The 23346-nt window shown below is 43.5% G+C and overlaps 1 protein-coding gene across 1 annotated transcript in view; it reads left to right on the top strand.

Moving 5' to 3' along the window:
* Positions 1 to 23346, top strand: part of KIF13A (kinesin family member 13A) — a 237513-nt gene that overhangs the window by 52313 nt on the left and 161854 nt on the right. The window contains exons 2-4 of the mRNA XM_088475838.1: positions 2470 to 2530; positions 22780 to 22872; positions 22988 to 23168. Of these exons, the coding sequence (XP_088331964.1) occupies positions 2500 to 2530; positions 22780 to 22872; positions 22988 to 23168 (305 nt within the window). The 5' untranslated portion in view covers positions 2470 to 2499. The remainder of the gene's footprint in view (positions 1 to 2469; positions 2531 to 22779; positions 22873 to 22987; positions 23169 to 23346) is intronic.

Below are 23346 nucleotides of genomic sequence, written 5' to 3'. Positions count from 1 at the left end.
CCTCTCCTCCTCTATAGAGACTAGACTTTCCATATTCTTCAGTTAAATATGCCTGGGAGGCAAATAGTGTAAAAAATCAACTGGAAAGGCCAATGAGGTGTTAGATTGCATACAGAGGGGAATTAGTAATTGAAAATGAGTGGTGATAATACCACTATGGGCCATATTCAATTTGGAGCGAAAAGTCAGTTGCCGGACTTTTCGCCGTCATCTGAGGTTTTGCCGTCGAAAACTTATCTCGCGCGTCCCAGTGTATCCCCGTATTCATTTCCAAATTGACGAAAACGGGACCCGGTGAATACGAAATCGGTGAAAAGTCCTGTCGTTTTTGTGGAACTCAGCCTGGCGACCCCTAAAGATGCTCTGACATGGGGGTTCACTATGGGTACCCCCTGAATAGCCCTAAAAAAGGTATTTGGGGTCTTTGAATGGTATCAATAGGAGCTATTTAGCGTTTTTGGGAGAGTGGTGAAGAATAGCATTTAGCAAATTTTTTGGCCAAAATAAGTAGTCCTATCAAATTTGGAGTACATGAAAATGGGTGCAAGCATATGTAAAATTTGGTAGAGTTAAGCATTAAAAAGCTCCAGAAAACGCACCTTCAGCAAGCACCTGCAATAAAAAAAAAACCCTGCCCCATACTTGCAGACCCCCCCAAAGGCTATTTCACTAATTTTTGAAGTTAAACCCCCTCTTTGAAATATTTCGCCCACTTTTTCAAAGTGCTTTTTTGGGGTGTCCTTTGTGGGGTTTTTTTTTAGCGTTTTTTGACGCAGTTAGCGTCAAGGGGGGTGTACAAAGGGGGCAGAGTGGTTTCCGTACCTCTGCACCCCAAAACCTCAAATCTGCACTTTTTTCCGCTGGGTATTCATAGGCGAAACTTTTATCGCCTGTTACATTTCATTCCGTTTTCGCACCGACGAAAAAATGCTAAAATTGAATACGGGGATAAGTGAAATTGGCGAAAATGACATCATCGGCGAAAAAGTTTCGCCAAAAACGGCTTTTCACTCCAAATTGAATACGGCCCTTTATTGGTATATGATATATTTTTGTCTTTTTATATCCAATTATTTGTTTGCTCATTTCAGAGGGGGAACACCAATTGTTTTTGTACGTGCCTGTTTTTTTGCGTGCCCAACAAAGCTATTCAACGGTTTCTCCTGGCAGGCGCGAATGCGTACAGTTCCACTATCAATTTCCGAAAATCTGTGATTTTCAGAAGTTGATGAATACAGTCATTTCTACATCCCATTATTACTATATGGGTAATGTGGAAATTAATGTAGATGGACTTAACCAGGAGATATCAGTGATATCCCCTGAGTTGAGTGTGTTAATCAATACAAGGGATGGTAAATTAAGGAAAAAGGACCTTGAAAACGTAACTTTAGTGTTGATGAATAGCCCCGTAGTGTTTATTATATCATATTCATAGCTAATGAGCTACAGCAATCTTTACAGTTGTTTACACATGACACAATCTTACTTTTGTTTACATGATAAATGAAGCCATCCCATACTGCCCTAGAAGAGTCTCAGATTAACCAGTGTTGTTGGAGACTGGGCATGGTAGACAGTTATATGTTGGACACTGCTGATATTTTAACAAACACATTAGGTTTTTATTTGATATATACAGTGCATCCGGAAAGTATTCACAACGCTTCACTTTTTCCACATTTTGTTATGTTACAGCCTTATTCCACTTATACCAAAATACATACAATACCCCATAATGACAACGTGTAAAAAGTTTTCTTTTTTCGATTTTTGCAAATTTAATAAAAAAACAAAACTAAGAAATCACATTATGGGGTATTGTGTGTAGAATTTTGAGGACAAAAATGAATTTATTCCTTTTTGTAATAAGGCTGTAACATAACAAATGTGGAAAAAAGTGAAGCATTGTGAATACTTTCCGGATGCACTGTATATAGTAAATGTCACGGCGCCAGCAAGATTGTAGATTTTGTAAGTGCTTTTAATGAACAGTTAATTTATATGGAAGGGGTAGATAAAGGCCTCGCGTATAAAGCCTGCAGCCAGTGAAGAGGCAAGCTGAGAGAGAATTCAAGACTATTATTTTGTTCCTTAAGCAATCTCAATGAGTCGTCTGTTTCTCTGAACTCCTCTGCTACCTACTTATTCAATGTCTGTACTCAAACTCAGGGTGTTGTATAGATGAAAACCATCACCATTCCACCTACTGTATATCAGGGCTTATTAGGGGTTAACATATCTGAAAACAAACAGCAAGCATTGTAGGTGCAGCCTCTGCCAAGCAGTGCCCCAACTGGTAAAAGACAACTCGGTTAAAAGAAATGCAACATTCTTCTACACGATAACAACACTAACCACAACCAAATAAAACTGCTAGTTGTAAATTATCACTAAATAAATATTTTTTTTATAGAATAAAATGAAAAAATATAATCATTGTCAATTTTTTTTTTTTTTTTTTCACAGGTGTTTGCATTTGATCACTGTTTCTGGTCAATGGATGAGACAAACACATCAAAATATGCAGGTAAGACGCACTGTGTTTTCTGGTGAGAATTGGTGTGTTTTCTGGTTAAATTTCACATTCGACCCTTTTCAATAAATGCTGATGTGAATGTGTGTTTATGGGGCCTATGTATCAAGCTGTTTTTACATAAATTTATGCAGAAACTGCGGTTTCTGCATAATTTTATGTATTGTACCTCTGTACTAATAGCACAATACAGGAGATTTCACAGAATTTAGCGCTGCAGATCGCAGTCCCCATTATTATCAATGGGGATTGTGATCTGACCCTTATGTACTAAACTCAAAAAAGCAAAGTATTTCAGAGTTTAGCCCCGGTAGTTTATACCTTCTTCAAATGTTGTACTACTGTAAGCCTATGGAGGCTCCAGGGGAAGGAGAGAGATCTTTTGATCTCTCCCCTGCAGCCCCCGGCCAGTCTCGGAAGCTGACGCTGTGCGCAGTGTCAGCTTCCCCCGGGGAAGTCTTTCTCTTCTGTGAAAGGCTTCTCCTAAATGCCAGGGATATAACTCGCAGGGACAGTGGTTACCGCAACCGCTGTCCCTGCGAGTTCCCTGTTGTACATAGCCAGGATATTTGTATTTAAAATTAAAGGCAAGTTAGGTAGATAATAATCACAGCATCCACGATTTATTAGCACATAGGCCCCTATGGGGATCTATTTATCAAGCAGTGAAAAGTGTGGAGAAGTAAATCAGTGGAGAACTTGCCCATAGCAACCAATCAGCTCCTACCTTTTATTTTATAGACTGTACTTGATAAATGCTACTTGAAAGCTGATTGGTTGCTATGGGCAACTTCTCCACTGGTTCACTTCTCCACACTTTTCACTGCTTGATAAATAGACCCCACTGTGTTTGTTGGGGCTCATTCAGACTAGCCTTGAGTCAGAATTTGCCTCATACTGTAAGTACTGAAAGTAGGCAGATGTATGTATGTGGGAGATGTATTAAACTTTCTACAGGACAGGTGGAGAAGTTGTCCATCGTAATCAATCAGCTTCTGGCTATTCCTTCATAGAATGTACTTGATAAATGACCGATCATTCTGCATAATGATTTCCTATGGAGAGTATCTATCAGCCCTTCCTTGTATCTTTCAAACTCTGGGCCTGATTCAGCAAGTATCACAGTTGCTCATACGCACGCAATCGGCCGATTGTTGCGTACTGCGCATGGGTATGTATCGCAGTGCGCGAACCGGCCACTGCAATCAGGACTGTGATCGCAGTGACCACGCAAAACCATTGCAGAGTGATTGACAGGAAGCACCATTTGGGGGTGGTGACTGGAGGGGGGGTCAGGGCGAATGCAGGCGTGCCAGTGCTTTGGAACGGCGTTGAAGGGGCATGCATAGATTAGCCACTGCGATACCAGATGCAGCCTGAGTTTCATATCACCGCTGATATTAGCAACTGCGTTGCGTGCGTATAAGGAGAATAGCAATCCTTGCAGAATCAGGCCCTCAGTGTGGTCTTTAGAGCTAAGTGTTGCACAAGGTCTCTATTTTGCTCACTATTAAGGCTACATTTTTGCTGCACAGAGCTGTGTAAAAGTCATGACGAGTACTGAGTGTGTGTGGTATTTCTGATTAGCACTTTACTCATACAGTGGTCTGAACTTTTACTTCATCAATGCTGACACTTCAGATGGCGTTGCCTAATAGAAGCCTATGGACTTCCCCGTCCGCCACGCATGCGCGGAAGGACTCACACCGCAACTTCTTATTGGAAGAACTGTCCTTTGCAGTTTTAACTACAAATCTTAATGCATACAGGGCTAATAAACGCCGTTATGCATGTGATCAGTGTACTAGATGTTTTATTTTCTTTAATTGTTTGCTAGTTCTTAACCATAGACAAAATAAAAGTTACATTTTATTGTTTTATTATTGCAACTCAGTGCACCTAATTTAGAGGTAAATCTTTTGAATCTATGGGCCTGAAAGCGAATAGTACGCAATCCTGATGGTATACGTACAACTCCGATGTTTTGCGATCTGCGTATGTTTAGGATCTGTACTGCACGGAATGGGATTGAAATGCAGGCGGTTTAGTCGCCGGTTCAAGTCCCGACAGTGGATGCCCGACAGGATCAAGATCCCGACAGTCAGGTAAGTACCCTAACAGTCCCTTAGTGGTGCCTAACCCTAACCTCCCCCCTAAGTGCCTAACCCTAACCTACCCCTGGGGGTGCCTTGCCCTAACCCCTCCTTACCGCTCCCTAAACCTAACTCTCCTGGGGGGGTGCCTAACCCTAACCCTCCCCCCTAGGGGATACCTAACCCAACCCCCCCCAAACCTAACCCTAACCCCGCTGGACTCCCTAATGCTAACCCTTCCTCCCCCCCCCCCCCCGCAGCTAACGCTAAGGGCACCCCAGACTTACCTTCGGTCGGGATGTCGTCCTTGGATTATGATAGGTGTCGGTATTTCGATGTCTATTATAAATCCCTAGCCGGCATTCTGCTGTTGGGATTGTGACCGGCTGCCTTGTGGCCGCTGGTCACATGACTACATCCCGTACTGCACATTTGCAGATTGGTGCCCCCTGAGCCACAGCATGGTTGACATGCTGTGGCCTATTGGAGGCGAGGAGGGTGCGGTGTCAGGCTGCGTTTATCAAGGCGTGCCGAGGCCAGGATACGGGTCTCCTGATACAGATTTCCTGGCCTCTGCAATGTGATTTCACCAGACAGCCTGTGTAACCGGAGGGTTACTCAGATGTTCCCATGGTCATACAAGTGAATCATTGCTGCGTCTCCGGACGCAGCAGCGGATCACAGTAGCCAGCAGGAGGCCTCTATTTACACAAGACGCCTCCTGCAGCTTTTGCATGTTGTAGCACAGCCACTGCGTACAAAGACGCAGCGGATGTAGCTACTGCGTACAACTCTGAATCAGGCCCTATATCCCATGTGCATACATACAAATTAGGGTTTCCTTTTTTGTTAGAAGCAAATTAACCTACCAGTATGTTTTTGGATTATGGGAAGAAAAAAAAGCACCTGGAGGAGCTCACGCAAACACGGGTACAACGTACAAACTCCATGCAGATAGGGAATTAAGGGCCTGATTCAGAGCCGCTCGTAAGCGGCCACTCGTTCGCACTGAGCGATGTTCGCACAACTGCGCATGCGTACGGATTGTAATACGCATGCGCGAACCAGTCAGTGCGGGCGAAACTCGTTTGTTCGCTAAATAGCGAATGCCTGCTATTTTGAGTGACAGGAGGAGGCATATGTGGGTGGTAACGGGAAGGTGCTTGAAAACGGGGAGTGTAATTCAGAACACAGGCGTGCTTAAAGGTCAAAACGGGCGTTTTCTGGGTGTGCATAATTAATACAGCAGTGTCAGCGACCACGTCACTTGTTTTTTTTTTAGTCAGAACTACTTGCAAAATAGCGGTTGAAAAAACCAACCACAAGAATAGCGAGCAGTTCATACGCTGTTCGATGTACTCGATTAATCAAATAAATAGCGGACATGACGTATGATGCGAGCGGCCAGGGGGCGTATTTTTCAAAAATTCGACCGCAAGTTTTACTCGCTCGTTCAGACTTAGAGGCGTGAACCGACCGCAAAGTGCAAACGGTTCATTTGAATAGCCACCCCTTTTTTTAAAACGAACGACCGCAAATAGCGAGCGGCTCTGAATCAGGCCCTAAGATCATGAGCTCAGTGTTCTGAGTCAGTAATGCTAACCACTACACCACCCTGCTGAACCAAATGTTTTACTTTTGAAGTTACACAACTCTTATTCAGTGGTAAAGACCGACAAGAAAAAAATATTGCATATGGATGGGATGTAGTTATGAGACCAGCGGCCTCAAGGGACTTAAGATAGGCGTCGAAATACCGACGCCTATCTTAATCCCGACGCCAGAACATCGAAGAACGCCAGCCTGAACGAGGTAAGTCCGGGGGAGGTTAGGGCTAGGCACCACTAAGCGAGGGTTAGGAAGGGGAGAGGGGTAAGGATAGGGTACTTACCTGCCCTGACGGGATCGTCTCCCTTCGGGTTGCCGGCGTCTGGATATGAACTGGTGGCTATTCAGCTGCCGGGACTTCATACCCATTCCTATATGGCTATGTTTATAAAGAGTAATAGAAGTTGTATAAATGACTATTACAGAAGCATGCCAGAGTTGCATTGCTGAACTCCAAAGACCTTTAGTTTGGACTCTATCCAGTCACCCACTGCATATGGTTCCACTAAAACCTGGGTACATTGATATGTCCGCTATTATATTAGCTGGTTTTACATTGCATATTTAGGGCCTGACTGGTGGGCTCAGTGTCGGACGCAACAGGACAATGTTTGTAGTCTATGCATGTGTCCGAGCCGCACAGCGCATACGTCCTCATGGTTACTGCCAGGAGTCACAGAACAAATTCACATGCAGAAATAAGCAATTTCGCTGGGGGGCGTTCCTGGGCGGTAGCAAGTGGGTGGCTAGCCAGATGCGGACGTGTTCCCACCAGCAACTGCGTCTTTCGTCGCAGTTGCACTGACACCAGCGGCCAAGTTCAAACGGACATTCTGCACCTTCATAGGGCTGGTTCAATGTCCAATGGTATGACAGATGGTGCGTCTTTTTATGCATAGCGGCGGAGAAGAACCGCAGCTTCTGTGCGTCTTAGCAGGAAGCCCATCAACTGCGGTATCACAATTAAGTAACAGTCGTGATGCGCACAAAGACACAGTCGTGGCTGCAACTACGTCCACCTCTGAATCAGGCCCTTTTTGGGGTATTAGGGGAGACGCAGAAGCGTCTTTTTGGACATATTGGAGAGTCCACCTAGTTTAATATTGGTCCTGATTCAGACCTGGACAACAGTAAAACATTGGGTGCATGAATCCCGATGGTTACAGCCAGCAGACACAGATGGGAAGGCGCAGTTCCCGGCAGCAAAATTCCGGCAGGCAACCATAGGGTTGCTCAGAAGACTGATGTTGCAGCCGATGTCCGCTTGAAGGTTCACAATGGAGAATTGGAGCTGCAGCAAATGGGGGGCTCAATAGACAGCCCATTGGCTGCTGCATTAGCATAATATCGCACTAGTGGCTGCGTCAAAAGTAGCAGCTGTTACTGCTTTGCTTCCACCTCTGAATCACCCCTATTGTCTTTAAAGCTTAGAATTTATTGCACCTTATAGATAAAATAAGTAGCTTAATGCATTGGAATTATTTATATAGCTTACTATTAGGAATGAGATAAGTTAATAAGCTTAAAATAGTAATGATTCCTTTCATTCCTTTGATTCACATAGCAAAGCTAGGTCACATAATCTTGTGGACATGCATACGAGTTAGAAGCTCTATCAAAATAATTTGGTTATTCAGATTCATTACAGCTAAATTATATAACGACAGACAGCTATTTCAGAGATAACGTGTTTCCTAGGGGCGTTTACACTTGTTATTACATTAACTTGCTGTTTGTGTATTACAGAACTGGCAGAGCCCTGGGAAATAGGATACATGGAATAGCCCCAGTGTTCCGGCTAAAGGGGTGGCATGGTAGAGAGGCTTTAGGCATCATGCTAGTCAGTAAGGCATAAATAACATGTTGTTTTACAGTCCTACAGATGTCTTGCTGCCACTACACTGGTGTAGCTCCCACTTCTTGCTTTTCTAGGATGTTTTAATTAGAGATGAGGTGGTTCGGTTCCCTGAGAACCAAAAGCACCAGAACTATGGGGATTTGAGGCAGATCCGAGTCGGCTCGGGTTTTCCCGCCTGACTCGGATCTGAAAACGAGGCAAAGCGTCATCATCCCGCTGTCGGATTCTCGTGGGTTTTGGATTATATAAAGGTCCCGCGATTCGCTGCCATTTTTAATTCCGTCTGTGGAGAGTGAAGAGGGAGGGAGCTGGGAGCTGTGCTGTTGTTAATACTTGTTATTGTTAATTGCACGCTGACGCTGTACATAGGGGCTCGCTACTGTTGTCCATAAGGGCTGGCGGTTGTCTATAGAGGGGCTGGCTGGCTGTTGTCCTGTCCATAGGGGCTGGCTGGCTGTCGTTCTCCTGTCCATAGGGGCTGGCTGTTGTCTTGTCCATAGGGGATGGCTGGCTGTAGTGCTGTGTTGTCCAGGGGGTGCTCTGTCCTTCACAGGTGCTGTTCACCCACCCCCAGTGTGAAAAAAAAAATAGTGTTAGCCACACTTGTCGTCAGTGCAGGGGTGCTGTGCTGCTGTCTGTTAAGGGGCTGCGGCCTCTTTTCAGGGGTTCACCCCAGTGTTAAAAAAAAAATAAAAAAGAAGAAGAAAAAATGGCGTGTTAGCCACACCTGTCATCGGCGTAGGTGCACAGGGGTGCTGTGCTGCTGTCTTTCAAGGGGCTGCTGGCCCAAAAATAAATAAACAATATTTTTTGTGTGCGTGTCAGCCACACCTCTCTGTCAGTGTCATTGGCGTAGCTGTGCTGGGATGCTGTGCTCCTGTCTGTCGAGGGGCTGCTGGCCAAAATAATTTAAAACATTGTGTGCGTGTTAGCCACACCTGTCATCGGCGTAGGTGCGTAGGGGTGCTGTGCTCCTGTCTGTCGAGGGACTGCTGCCCAAAATAATAAAAATAAAACCAACAATTTTTTTTTGTGTGTGTGTAGTGAGTATGGAGGACAGTCACATGACCGGAGAACAGGATCCACATAAAAGTCTTGTAGCTGCCGGCAGCAGTCATGATGACGATGCAAGGCCGTCAATGTCATCTATGAAGGCCGATGTACCAGGGCTTAAGTCAGGTCAAATAGTTAGGCTAAGAAAATCAACTTTTACCCTATTAAAGCAAAAAAAAATTAAAAGCTAAGTCAGCTTTAGAGAAACAAAAAATTGGCAATATGCCATTCTCTATATAAAGTGGCAAGGAAAGGATAAGGCCTTGGCCTTTATTATTTATGACTGGTGGTTCTAGTGGTGACTGAAGCCCCAGTGCTTGTAGGAGAGGTACAAAAAAAATAAAAATTGTTAAGACGAGTAAGACACCGGAACCAACTGTGTGCTCTGAAAAATCACAAATCCCCGAGGAGAATCCAAGTGTGTCCGCTGTTGCCATGTGTGAGCCTGACCTTTCTAGTAATACTGTACTTGAAGAGGATCCTCCTTCCACCATTTGTGTGCCTTCTTCTGACGTAGAAATCGAGGATGCTTCTGTGAAATTGCACGAGGAGGATGAGGAGAATATTTATGTAGTTGGCGATAACAACAAGGATTATGAGGATGTTGATGGCGAGGATGTTTGTGTAAAAACTGTAAATCAGGTAACAGTTGTTGGCTATGGTGGGAAAAATCCCATTGTTGGCATGCATGGGCAAAGGACCAAAAAATCCACTTCTAATGTGTGGAATTATTTCTACCCAAATCCATACAACCTTTTGCCAATCCATTTGTAACCATTGCCAAGAAACAGTGAGTAGAGGTAAGGACCTTAACCATCTTGGAACCTCCTCCTTGTTACGTCACTTGCAGCGCATTCATTAAATTGGAAAGAGTATTTAAAATTCTAAAACTTTGGGGACAAAAAAACGAACAACAATCAGTCCAGTGTCACCTAGCTGCTCCTTTCTATCTGGATCCAAGCGCCTGCAATCTCCGCCACCAACACCTGCATCATCATCAACATCCTCATTCATGATAGGAAGTAGTCCTGCATCCAATTTCATAATCATGACTGACTCCTCTCCTATCCGTGATTCCTCAGTTCCTCAGAAGGATCCTTGAGTGTTATGCCTGTTGCTGCTGCTGGGGGTGGATCTTCATCCCTGAAAGGGACCAAGAAGACTACTACTAGTAGTAATTTAAAAAAACAATTGACTATTAAACAGTCCTTTGATAGAGGAAGTAAGTATAACTACTGTCACCCAGTTTCACAGCGGATCACTGATACCATGTCGGCTGTGCTAGTATTAGATGGTGAAATAATAAAAAATGAGGATGATAGTGTGGAGGAAGTGCAAAAGCAGGATAAGGGGAAAATTTGTGTCCTATCTGACTCTAATGTGGATGTTGATGAGGATGTGGTTTGCGTAAATCAGCTACCAATGGCAGCAGTTCTTGCTCATGATAAAAAGAAAGCCAGAAAAGCCACGTCTTGGGTGTGGAATTATTTTAATCTAAATTCTGACAACAGTTGTGAAGGCATCTGTTCCATTTGTAAAGCCAAAGTTAGTAGAGGAAGGGACGTTAGCCATCTAGGCTCCTCCTCCCTGTTAAGTAATTTGCAGCGAGTTCATGCAATTTGTTTAACAAAATTATAATTTGTAAATTAATAACAAACAGTCCAGTATCAGCTACCAGCAGTTTGGACCAGCACATGCAATCTCCACCACCAACACCCTCATCATCAACCTCCTCCTTAATAATTGAAGGTAGTCCTTCCAAAAAATGTTTTGTGGGGGCCCAAACAAACCAAGGAGTTCAGCCACGAAAGTGTCAGTCCTAGTTGTTAAAGTGCTTGGTTTGTTAAACTGTGCATGTTCTTTTTAATATCCCACATAAGAGTGGGTGGGAGGGACAAATCCATCTTGCACCTCTTTTCTTTACATTTGGCACAATTTGGGGCATTGCCGACTGACATTATTATAGTTTATTAAACTGCCATCCTGTCTGCCACTGCTGTCTGGCAATGTTTCATAGATGTCCTATATTTTTCTAAACTGTCGTGCGTTTGTGCTGCAGCTCTGTTGCTTACTTAAGCCAGCCAGCTCGCTGCAGCCTTTGGCCTATATTGGTGAAAAATTGTGAAATAAATATTGTGAGCTGTGAGGTGGTTAGAAATGCCTGAAAATGAAGGATACTATTATTGTAGAAACAAAAACAGGCCAAAATTATGTGGTTTTAGCTGTTTATATAATTTTTGGGATAAAATACAGATCCAAAACCAAAACCGAAAAACAAAACACCAAGGAAATTATCCAAAACCAGATTTAAATCCAAAACCAGGGGAGTTCCAGATCAAAAACCAAAACCAAAACACTGGGGTCGGTACATATCTCTAGTTTTAATATCAGATCACACCCTGCCTTATGCTTTGTCTGATTGGTAAATACTCAGGCTCAACATGTGCTCTAGATTGAGATAGACTGAGAAGTGACCAATAAGAAAATATTTACTCTTCTGTTCTGATTGGGAATGTCTACTGGGCCTTGAAGCTATACAATTGGCTCAACACTTAGGGGAAATGTATCGACCTTCTAAAGATGACATGTGTAGAATTTGCCTATAGCAACCAATCAGCTCCATGCTATCATTTATTAAGTACATTCTGCAAAATGATAGGTAGAAGCTGATTGGTTGCTAAGTAACTTCTTCACCTGTCCTCTTTAGAAGGTTTGATGCATTTCCCCTTAATTGCCTGTTACTAATGTAAGTGTAAGTTACTGAGATGTTGCAGATAATAATGATGATGAGTATGTGGCCACAGCTTCAACTCTATGAACCAGATGGTTCGCAGACAAACTTTTCAAGAACATGTACCATATGAAACTCCACAAATGTAAATGGTAAAGGAGTTGCTGATAATACTGCTGGTAATTGTGGGGAGCAATTGATGAAATGAGGAAAATGGAGCTTCCTTTATTTGATGGCACATTACACAGGTGTACAATCCAAAATGGTTGTCAGTTTGCGAACTCAGGTTTGTTTCATGAAGCTCACAGACATCGCGTGAATGTAAGACTGCATTTGGAAATTTAAAAGACCCAGAGACAAACTTCACAACTGGAGAGGTAGCAATGCTATTTATTAATTACACTGAATGAGCTTGCACCCCACAAATCATTTTAAGTGCAATATGTAAATCATTTGTCACATGTGAGGGGATTTTCACCTACACATGACTTTAATGTGTCCGTTTCTTATCATTCGCATCATTTACTAAATACATTTGGTCATAATGGAGGTTAGACGGACTTGGACACATATGCTCCCGGTTTGTAAATACTGGAAAAAACTGTGTATATTCGCTCCTTGTGGTAGGTCGACATCTATCTGTATGTTTTGTTTGCCACGAATCATCATCATCATTGTGCATCAGCCTACACTTGCTGCAAAAGATGCACATGGTAACAGACATATCTTTACACTTACAAACAACTCTGTGTCCTGCATTTCTGCCAACATGTCCTCAGTGAACTCTTATCTTTGTGAGATTGCCTGTTACAAGTGGAGATGTGTTTGAAATATCTCTTTTACATGCGTACGTTTGGTTCATGCTGTTGTTGTGTGCTTGTGGAAAGCCAGGGCCACTTGCTTTCATTTGCCCCCCAGACTAAAAGTTGCCAGCCAGCCCCTGATGTATACCGTCAGGCAGAGCTGTTAATTGCCCCTAGATACAGGCTGCTTTATTGATAGTTATATCCAAATCAGAAACACACAGCAGAGATGTTCTAATACCTGAGGGTGCACAAAAAATAAACAATTGTCTGCTGGAAAAAAAAAAAAATTAGAAGTATCTGTTAATTTAGTAAACATTATAGGAGGGTATGTGCAAGCCAATAAGTGAAAGCCGTCTAAGGGGTCAATCCAATTACATGCAAAGGGTACGAGTGGCCTTTGCAGTGGCGTTAAAACGTTTGCAACAAACCGGCACCTCACACCCTTACCGGCCCGCTCCGAGTCCGAATTCGAATCATTTAGCTCGGTGTCCTAAGGGGCTACGAGCACTTTTAAGCAAATTCGGCTGTCGTCAAGCACCCGCGAGTACATCACAAGTAATTGGATTGACCCCTAAGGTTGGAAAACCCATTTAGGCAATTTCTTTAGCTCAGTGGTTAGTTCATCAATGGGCAACTTATTTCTGGGCTCACCTAGCTCTCCAATGGCCTTCACAATACTTTTGCGAAGAAGCATCAGATCATATTATGAAATAGGAGTACCAGCTTGAAGTCTTCATGTAATCCAAACATTAGGGTTATATCCCACAGCGAGCTCTCAGACCTTCTTACTCTACCTGTCGCCAGTTCATCGGCTGGCATGTTCCCACTTGCCAGTCTTTCCAAACTGCACATGTTGTGACTACCTATCACCTGTATGTGTTGGCGTTTCTCCTGAGGCTGGTGCTGCCATCTTTCTTTGGCCATCGGATTCTGGGTTTGTCCAATCCCTATGGGATTAATTTTCACATGATCTGTGCAACCAATGACTGTCCAGAGCGTCCTATTAAAGCCCTCACTTGCACCTGCTCATTGCCAGTTCAACTTGTATTTTACCTGTCCCTGGTTCCAGTGTCAGCAGCTCGGTCTTCTTACTCCTGTTTCTCCTGCGAGTACTCCTGTACTCTTCATATATCAGCGTGCAGTTACAGTCTGCATATATCAGTGTGCTTCTCTGCCTCAGCCTGCATACAGCATTCCAGTGTGTAGTTCCATCTACAGCCTGCATATACCCATTGCAGTTCCATTCGCGGGCTGACTTTGGCTCATTTCCTGGATATTCTATCTGTTGCCTAGTGGCATAACTAGGGCAGGACCGCCGGGGCTCGTGCCCTGAGCGTGCCGCCGGCCACGGTACAGGCCCACCTTTGTCAGCCAGTGTAGTGCAGACCGCAGTGAGTGCGGTCCGCACTACACAGTTACACGCACTTCGCCGCCGGCGTTGCGGCAATGTGTGTGTTTCAGCAGCCAATGAGAGTCAGACAGACTCTCATTGGCTGCTGCGCCCACTGCCAGATCCGGGCTGGAGCTCACTCATGAGCTCCGCCTTCCGACTCCTGCAGTGGGTGATGGGAGAGACGTCATGACGTCTCTCCCATAGGACTGAGCGGGAGGACGGAGGAGCAGATAGTGGCAGGCGCGGCAGGAGCGGGGATTCAGGTAAGTCAGAGTGTTGTCTGTTTTGTGTGTGTTAAGTTTTGGGCACTACTGGCACTGTATCACTACTGGGAGCACTGAATAGGGAGGACCACTACAGGGGGCACAGTATAAGGGGCACTGCATGGGGGGGATCACTACTGGGGGCACTGTATAAGGGGCACTAATGGGGCCTGCATAAGGAGGATCACTACTGGGGGCACTGTGTAAGGGGCACTAATGGGACCCTGCATAAGGGGGACCCCTACTGGGGGCACTGTATAAGGGGCACTAATGCACAAATGGGACCATGCATAAGGGGGACCACTACTAGGGGCATTGTATAAGAGGCACTAATGAGGGCCTGCATAAGAGGGACCACTACTGAGGGTACTGCATAAGGGGCACTACTGAGAGCCTGCATAATGGGGACCACTACTGGGGGCACTGCATAGGGAGCACTGTATAAGGGGCACTACATTAAGGTGCATATGGAAAGGAATGTTCCCAGAGTGACGAGAAAGGGGTGTGTCATGTTGACACACCCATTTTTTTCAGTGACCACGCCCCTTGTGGCATGTGACCACACCCATTTTTCGGCGTGTGCCATTGACACAGGCACATGGGGGGGTCCATTTTCAACTTGCCCTGGGCGCCAAACACCCTAGTTACACCACTGCTGCTGCCTGCCCTGAATTGGACTGTGACCTGACTATTCTGATTGCCACCTGTCCTGACTCATACCTGTCTCTAGACTACCAGTATTCCAACTCTCTTATATCCTGGTGCCCTGCTTTATTCTCACCTGTCAAACTAAGTAGTAGTAGTAGTTAGTAGTCCAAACTTTAGTGTTCGGGTCCCTGGTGAACAACTGCCCCTCGATAAACTCAACGTCTCTGATCTAAGTGGTGCCAAACTTAGCTGACTCCACAAGAATCCCATCACCACTAGTGAGGTTCATAACCATAAACGCTGTTAATAATTGACTGCTTCTTAATTAAAAGTATCAATAAATCAGAAGTGTTTATTAAGGGTTGATGTACCAAGCAGTGAAAAGAGCGGAGAATGGACCAGTGGAGAAAATGCCCATAGCAACCAATCTACTACTACCTATAATGTTATAAAAGGCACTTGATATTTGCTACCTTGAAGCTGATTGGTTGCTATGGGTAAATCTCCAGTGGTCCACTTCTCCACTCTTTTCACTGCTTGATACATCAACTTCTTAAGCCGGGTACACACTGACAGATATATTAGCCGATTAATTGATCGGCCAATATATCTGGGGCCTGTCGGCAAGTGTGTACCAGCAGATATGTCTGTGAACGACGTTGTTCACAGACATATCGTTTCGGCTGTGCTGCACAGCCGTTGGCAGATATATCTGTCCATCGGGCAGTGTATACGGGTGGTCTGCCGACCGCCTGTACACATGCAGCAGAGGCCGCGGGGAGGAGGGAGGGGCACCCCCCACCCCGGCCAGCGGGACCTGCGGCCAGAAGCAGATGATCGTTTAGTGTGTATGAACGACCATCATCTGCAGATATATCTGTGCAGTGTGTACCAAGCTTAAGTGCATTAATATTGGAATGGTGTAATGCTAAGAACAGTGACAAACCATGATAGCAGCATCTCTCATTTTGCTTTCACCCCAGAAGATTGAAAATATTAAAAAAATAAATCAACCCAACCAATCAAAATAACAACAAACAAACATACAAAAACGCAAAAAGTCAGACTTGATATAAATTCTTTTCTGCTATCATATTTTATGATTGTTCCCCATTTTCGGAAAAGCCGCCAGTTCCTAAGTGGAACAGTGTTAACATTTCAGGATGCATTTTATAAACACATGACAAAAGTTTAGATTTACAACATGTCTAAAACAATAACTGTGTGTAAACAGTGATGTTTTTTCAAGGATTCAACAATCAGATGAATGTAATTTGACCACGTAACTGTATAGCATACAGAACACATCAAAGCATTTGACTTTCAATTTAATACTACAGGTCACTGTCTAATGAGACTTATTTGGTCATTAGTGGTAAAGACTTAAATACTTTATGTAGGAAATTGTAGCTATTCTGTGAACAGTAAATAAGTAAATAAACCTGAAAGCTTGTGACTACTTTGAAGGAAAGTGACTTTGAATTAAAATTTATTTAACACAATCTGTTTATCATTTTGCTTTCCAAAACTATTTTTTTCCACATTCAGCTTGTACTCTAATACTGTCTGTAATGCCCGGCATTGTCAGGCTTTTATTTATTTATTTATTTATTCTCTCTGGTCTTCACCACCCTCCGCCCCTCCCCACACACACACTTTCCCCCATCTCTCCTCCTCCCTCCCCAACTGTCTCTCTATATATCACTGACCCCTCACTCTGTCCTGTGCATCTCTGACACAGATGGGAGGGGTCAGAGGTCATACCAACTGACACCTATGTGATGGCAATTTTCATCAGCAGTCGTTTGTAATCTACAACTGGGTACACACCTAAAAGATATATCTGAAGATGGTGGTTGTTCATACACACTGACCAACCATAATCTGGCCGCATGTTGCGTTGCACCGCCCTCCCCACGGCCTCTGCAACAAGTGTACAGGCGGTCAGTTGACTGCCCGTACACACAGCACAAAGTGCAGATATATTGGGCATTGGCTGTGCAGCACAGCCGACGCAATATGTCTGTGAACGATGTCGTTCACAGACATATCGCTGGTACACACTGGCCAACGCACACACGATATATTGGCCAATCAATTGATCAGCCAATATATCTGCCAGTGTGTACGCAGCATAAAGATTGGTAATCTAAATGATAACTGAAGAAAATTGAATATATACTCACAGAGGTTTATAAGTGTAGTCCACATTTTGTTTCATGTTTCAATCCAGCAAAAAAAATTAAACTATTTATGAATTTGTAACTAATACGTTTGTTACGTTTTAGTGAAATACATCAAATCTGATTGGTAAAAACAGAGATTGAGGGACTTCTAGTCCACCATGAAAGCAGATAAACCTGTTACTAAATCTCATCTGCATAATTGCAACTGGGAAACCCAACTTTACTTCAGTAGAAATAATTGTTGGATATTTACTCGATTTACTTGATAACATGAGCTGTGAATGGAATGCTCTCAGAATTCAAGTAAACCAAATAAAATAATTCCCAAAGAAAACTCTCTGTACAATATAGACAGACATGATGGGCCTCATTTAATGTTGGATGCATGTCCATTTGTGATATGTATATTTTGTGTTGGTACAACATCATGTATAGATTTCAACTTATCTTAAACTTGCAGCTCATTATGAGACCTATTCATCATTGCTAAAATATCGATGGAGGTAATTAGGTTTCGAACTCCCATGGAGTTCTACCTAATTACCGGAGGAATTCATCATTCCTCCTCTCCATAAGTATCTATTCCGAAAAGCTGTCATTTTTTAGATGACCGCTCTTCGGATAATAGATACTTTCCCCTGCCTAGTCCTACCTTACTGATTACAGCTGCGATAATTGAACATAAGATTCTATGTCTTCGTCCCCGTCCCCCCACCTACCTGGCCGGTTGTCGGGCTGCAGCCGCGGACCCCGACCTCCCGCCCGGGCCCCAGCGGCTACAAGGATGGCCAGGTAGAGGGAGCTCTAGATTTTTTTTAAAATTTATATAGCTTTATTATGTTCTCCCCGCCGCAATGCTGCTGCCGGGCAGCGTCTCCCCTCTGTTCCCCGATGACACTTGTAAGTGCTTTATTTAACTGTTTATAATAAATAAACAGTTAATTGAAGAAGCACTTACAAGTGCCATCGGGGAACAGAGGGAAGGTGCTGCCCGGCAGTAGCACACACAGCCAGAGCCTGAGGGACCAGGAGCGACTGAGTGAGCCGGCGGAGGACCTGCCCACGCTGACAGCAGGTAAGTATAACCCGCTATACGCCACCTGACAGTGGCGTATAGTAACACCATCAAATTCCAAAAATACATAATTTTCGGAATTTGATAAATAGGCTAATTTTTACATCCCCATACTAATGTATGGGGAGTGTGGAAATTAACGCAGATGGACTTAACCAGGAGATATCAGTGATATGTCCTGTGTTAAGTGTGTTAATGAATAGTAAAAAACGGTAATTAAGGAAAAATGTCCTTAATATTGTTATTTTAGTGTTGGTGAATAGGCCCCTATGCCTGTAAATTGAGAATACCTCGGTGTAGCTAGTTCCCAGAGAGATGTGACCTTCGGTGCATATCTAATACGCTTCTTTGGAGGTGCATCTTTTTCAGACACTAGAGGCCTGGTTATACAGATACATTTTGATGATGACGACAATACCTGTAGCACTATCTATCCGCTTCTGATAGGCTGCTTGCATATCAACCCCTCTAGCTAATAGCTAATAGTACCTTGGGTGAAATTTATCAAAGCTTGGAGAGAGATAAAGTAGAGAAAGATAAAGTACCAACAATCAGCTCCTTTTTCAAACCCAGCCTGTACAATGGTAGAAGCTGATTAATACATTATCTCTCTATCTATAGTGCTGTAGCTATATCAGTTCAAGATGCTATTGTCTATTCCAGTGGCGTAACTATAAATTTTGCTCCCCCATGCCAAAAAAGTTTCAGGCGCCCCCCTCCCGCCCAACTCCCCCCCGCCCAAAGATCAAACACAACCAAAGACAACGTTTAAGGTGTGTGGTTACATGATACAGCAACGTGCCTTACACATTATGACACACTAAATAATGCCACTTACAACACAGTGTGCCACACCGGAATGCCCCTTACAACACATTATGCCACACAGCAATGCCCCTTACACATGCCACCCTGTAATAGTGCCCCTTATGCAATGCCCCCTGTAGTAGTGCCCATTATGCAGGGCCCCCTGTAATTGTGCCCATATGCAGTGCCCCTTGTAGTTGTGCCCCTTCAAGTAGTGCCCCCTGTAGTTGTGCCCCTTCTAGTAGTGCCCCCTGTAGTTGTGCCCATTTTAGTAGTGCCCCCTGTAGTTGTGCCCAGTAGTTGCCCCCTGTAGTGAGCCCCCTGTAGTTGCCCCTTGTAGTTGCCCCCTGTGGTTGCCCCCAGTGGTAAGCCCCCTGTAGTTGCCCCCAGTAGTGAGCTCCCTGTAGTTGCAACCAGTAGTCAGCCCACTGTAGTTGCACCTAGTTGATCCCAATAGTGAGCCCCCTGTAGTTGCCCCCAGTAGTGAGCCCCCTGTAGTTGCCCCCAGTAGTGAGCCCCCTGTAGTTGCCCCCAGTAGTGAGCCCCCTGTAGTTGCCCCCAGTAGTGAGCCCCCTGTAGTTGCCCCCAGTAGTGAGCCCCCTGTAATTACCCCCAGTAGATAGTCCTCTGTAGTTGCTCTCCCCCACCCCCCCCCCCCGGGCGCACACAAACACACAAAAAAACAAAACAAAACACTTACCTCTATACCTGCTCCAGTGCTGCTGCCGCCCATACCCCGGCATCCGTTCCTAGGCACTATGGGAGTGACGTCATGACATCACTCCCATAGTGCCCTGCGGGACCCAGAAGTCGGAGGGAGCTCCGTCCTCCGGCTGCCGCCGGGGGTTTCAATAGGAGCCGGGCACCCGCTGGTAACACACTCAGCGGGCGCCCGGCAGATGGAGGGAGTCACGGGAGTTCCTCCACTGAGTGGCGTAACTACTGCCCCCGCCGCTATCCAGCGCCTCCAAGCCACCGCGGGGGGTGCAGGGGTAGTAGTTACGCCACTGGTCTATTCAGATTATTTGTCACTACCTTTTGACCTAGTATAAGAAAAGAAATTCATGTTGGATTTACAAAGCAGTTAACAACAGATGGGGATATTTGTATTTCTTTATTACATTTCATGTGGAAAATGTTATTATCACATTTATTAATAACAAACTCAAGGCATTCTCTCGTGAGTTTATATAAAATTATAGATTAGATTATATTGTTTACAAATATGGTAATACAATGTTGCATTTAACACTCACACCATCCATCTCTATGCTATCATTGGGCACAGGTATATACACTTGTATGTATGACTTAGAAATACTGCAGAGTTCCGAGATGAAGTTATCTTGAGATAAGCGCAAGTCAAGGTACACACAAATCTGCAAGGGTGCAAAATACGCCCCAGTGAGTCCATATAACTCAATTTGTTTAATAATCTGTTTGATGGGTAATGAAACTTAAAGCAAATAATTTATCTCTTACTAGTCCATTTTAATATACAGTGTTACTGGATTTTATTTACTTTTGTATAATCTGTGTTGATATATTTTAGCATATAGAAAATGCAGGTGCAGGGTTTTCATTAACAAAATGTAGATGAAAATACTTGCCAATAAAACATCAAATGTTATTGCGACTGCTATGGTACAGTAGAACTGTAATAGCAACACATAAGAAAAAATATATGGCGACAACAAAGGGAAGGAGAGGAGAGGAAAGATGGGCAGTACACCTATGCACTGCTAGCAAACTGGTGGTAATTCTCTGATTCCTTGTACTCCAGCCAATAGAACCAGGTAGAGATGAATTCCGAATAGTGGACAGTGATATATTCCATTTCCATGTAGTGATCAATTTTTTTAAACCAGGAACAAATAGGTTGAGGGGCAAATGACCTCCAGTACACATACACCAGGATAACTGCTTTGGAGGCATTATTCAGGTGCTTTAGTAGCAACTTTTTGTATTTGGAGATGGGCATGGAATTGAGGAACCAGAAATGTGGTTCATTTAGGATGTCTGTCCCAGAAATCTTCTTAGACACTTTGTGCACATTTTGGCAGAAATCAGTGATTCCCGGGCAGTCCCACAAATCATGGAAAATGTTCCCAGGTGATGACCACACTTACAAGTACCTAGAACAGAAGGAAACATTTTATGTAAAACATTAGGGCTTCTATACCACTGAGATAAAAACTAATAATGCATTCCAGTTACAGAGGTGCTCTGTGAACTGACATGCATAAAGTGGATGAGTTTCTGCCATAGGGTTTCATGAAAGTTAAGGTTACATTCACCCTTCCAAGCCTAATAAGGGTGCAGTGATATTTGCTAACTATCAATTTATAGAGAGAAACAGAATAGCGGATAGGCACCTCAGAAGTGCACCACTCAGAGTCATCAATGCATTGTTCTTAGTCAAAGAAGACAAATAGTGGTGGCGTTGACCATAGGCCCAATATTCCTTATCAGGGAGATCTATGTTTTTAAAGTGGTAAATATACTACACATTAGTCGAGTGATAACCCGCAGATGTCCGTCCCTGTTCCCCAGTCTCATTGAGCCCTCAACTTGGCCCAGGCGGAATTGAGAATTATACGTTGTCAAAGAAGTAGACTGTACATATGGCAGCATTTCAGGGTGGGTGTGATAGTGATGTGTGAAATTAGTTTGGGATCCAAGGGAACACTTCTATCGGAAATGAAAGGAAGGTCCCCTCTATTTGAGCCCATTTCAGCGGCAGTACAAGACCACGTCATTATCCCGTTTAAATGGATTGCAAAGTAGTATTGAAGAAAACCAGGCAATTGAAGGCACCCCTGAGACTTATGTCATCAAAGGACGCCCGAGTTCAGTCTGGGACACCCTCTTCCCTACACAAAATAACTAATTACCCTATGAAGCTTATGGAAAAAGCCCAAAGGAACCTGAATCTGGAGAGTTTAAATTAAATACAGGAATTTGGGGAGAGTTCATTTTAATGATATTTACTCTACCAAGCCATTTCGGACAATTATTGGAGAATTATATATGCAATTTTTTGTTAACATATAGAATTTTCCAATGAAGTAGTTACTAATGTATTGCGCACTGCCTATTTTTTCTTTACATTTTTCCAACTCCTATTGAGAGCTCCTTCTCAAGTTTTATTGTTCTATCCTAACACACAATATAGTAGGAAAAGGCGTTATTTTTATTTCATACAGACCTGGATATCCCTTTTGTGAAGATTAAACATTTTTAACTCTCTACAGGCACCGATTATGTTAGCTTACGTACAGTAGAGCGTCCAGCAAATAAAATGGATTGTGTAGTCAATTCTATTAGGGATATCTATGATTTGGACATATCTCTAATATTTTTAATTGACAAAAAATTGAATGATTGATGATTTGCTTGCATAAGAGAGATGGGAATATAATCTGTATATCATTCCTGGAACTCAGACACCTGGCTAAGAAGGGTATCTCTTTATCTGCACATATACTCTGTACAGTGCAAGCCTGGCTGTATAATGTATGCCAGTCACTCGTGCAGCTCAGCTGTCGGAAGAGGAAAGGAAGTAATGACACTTAGTGATTGACCACAGTTGGCAAAAGTAGAGCATGAATAAGGCACTGTTGTTTCTCATGACTTGTTTTCTATGAGCCTTTGAAAGCAGCAATGCACAGTATTAGTACTGCAGCATAAAATAAGTTATCATTTTTTGTACATTTTTGCAGGACAGGAAGTGGTTTTTAAGTGCCTTGGAGAAGGGATACTGGACAATGCCTTTCAGGGATACAATGCATGCATTTTTGCTTATGGGCAAACAGGTATGTCCCTTAATGTACATTTATTGTACTGTGCTGTATTTTCTATATAACGGATGTAATGTTTAAAATTTTATGTTCATGTTCCTTTTTATTTATTTTTTGTAATATTTCGTAGGTTCGGGAAAATCTTTCTCTATGATGGGTACGGCAGATCAGCCCGGCCTTATCCCACGGCTTTGCTGTGCTTTATTCCTGAGGACCACAGAGGAAGAAAATGACTCTCAGACCTTCAAAGTGGAAGTCTCTTATATGGAAATTTATAATGAAAAGGTCAGAGATCTCTTAGACCCTAAAGGGTAAGTGTTTTAGCATCTGTAGCCTTGTATTTTCTTGTATGGCTTTAAATGTGTTAACCACTGCAGTATATACATAAAAGATCCTCGGTTCATCTTCAACTGAGGATATCACTAGTTTAAGATCTAATTGGCAACTTGCAAGATCTGATGGATCTTTATCACCAAAACCAAAGAAATA

This window comes from Taudactylus pleione, unplaced genomic scaffold (assembly GCF_031769625.1).
Source record: "Taudactylus pleione unplaced genomic scaffold, aTauple2 ptg000179l, whole genome shotgun sequence".
NCBI lineage: Eukaryota > Metazoa > Chordata > Amphibia > Anura > Myobatrachidae > Taudactylus > Taudactylus pleione.
Note: the sequence above shows the minus strand (reverse complement) of the source record. Positions and strands in the feature narration are given on the sequence as shown.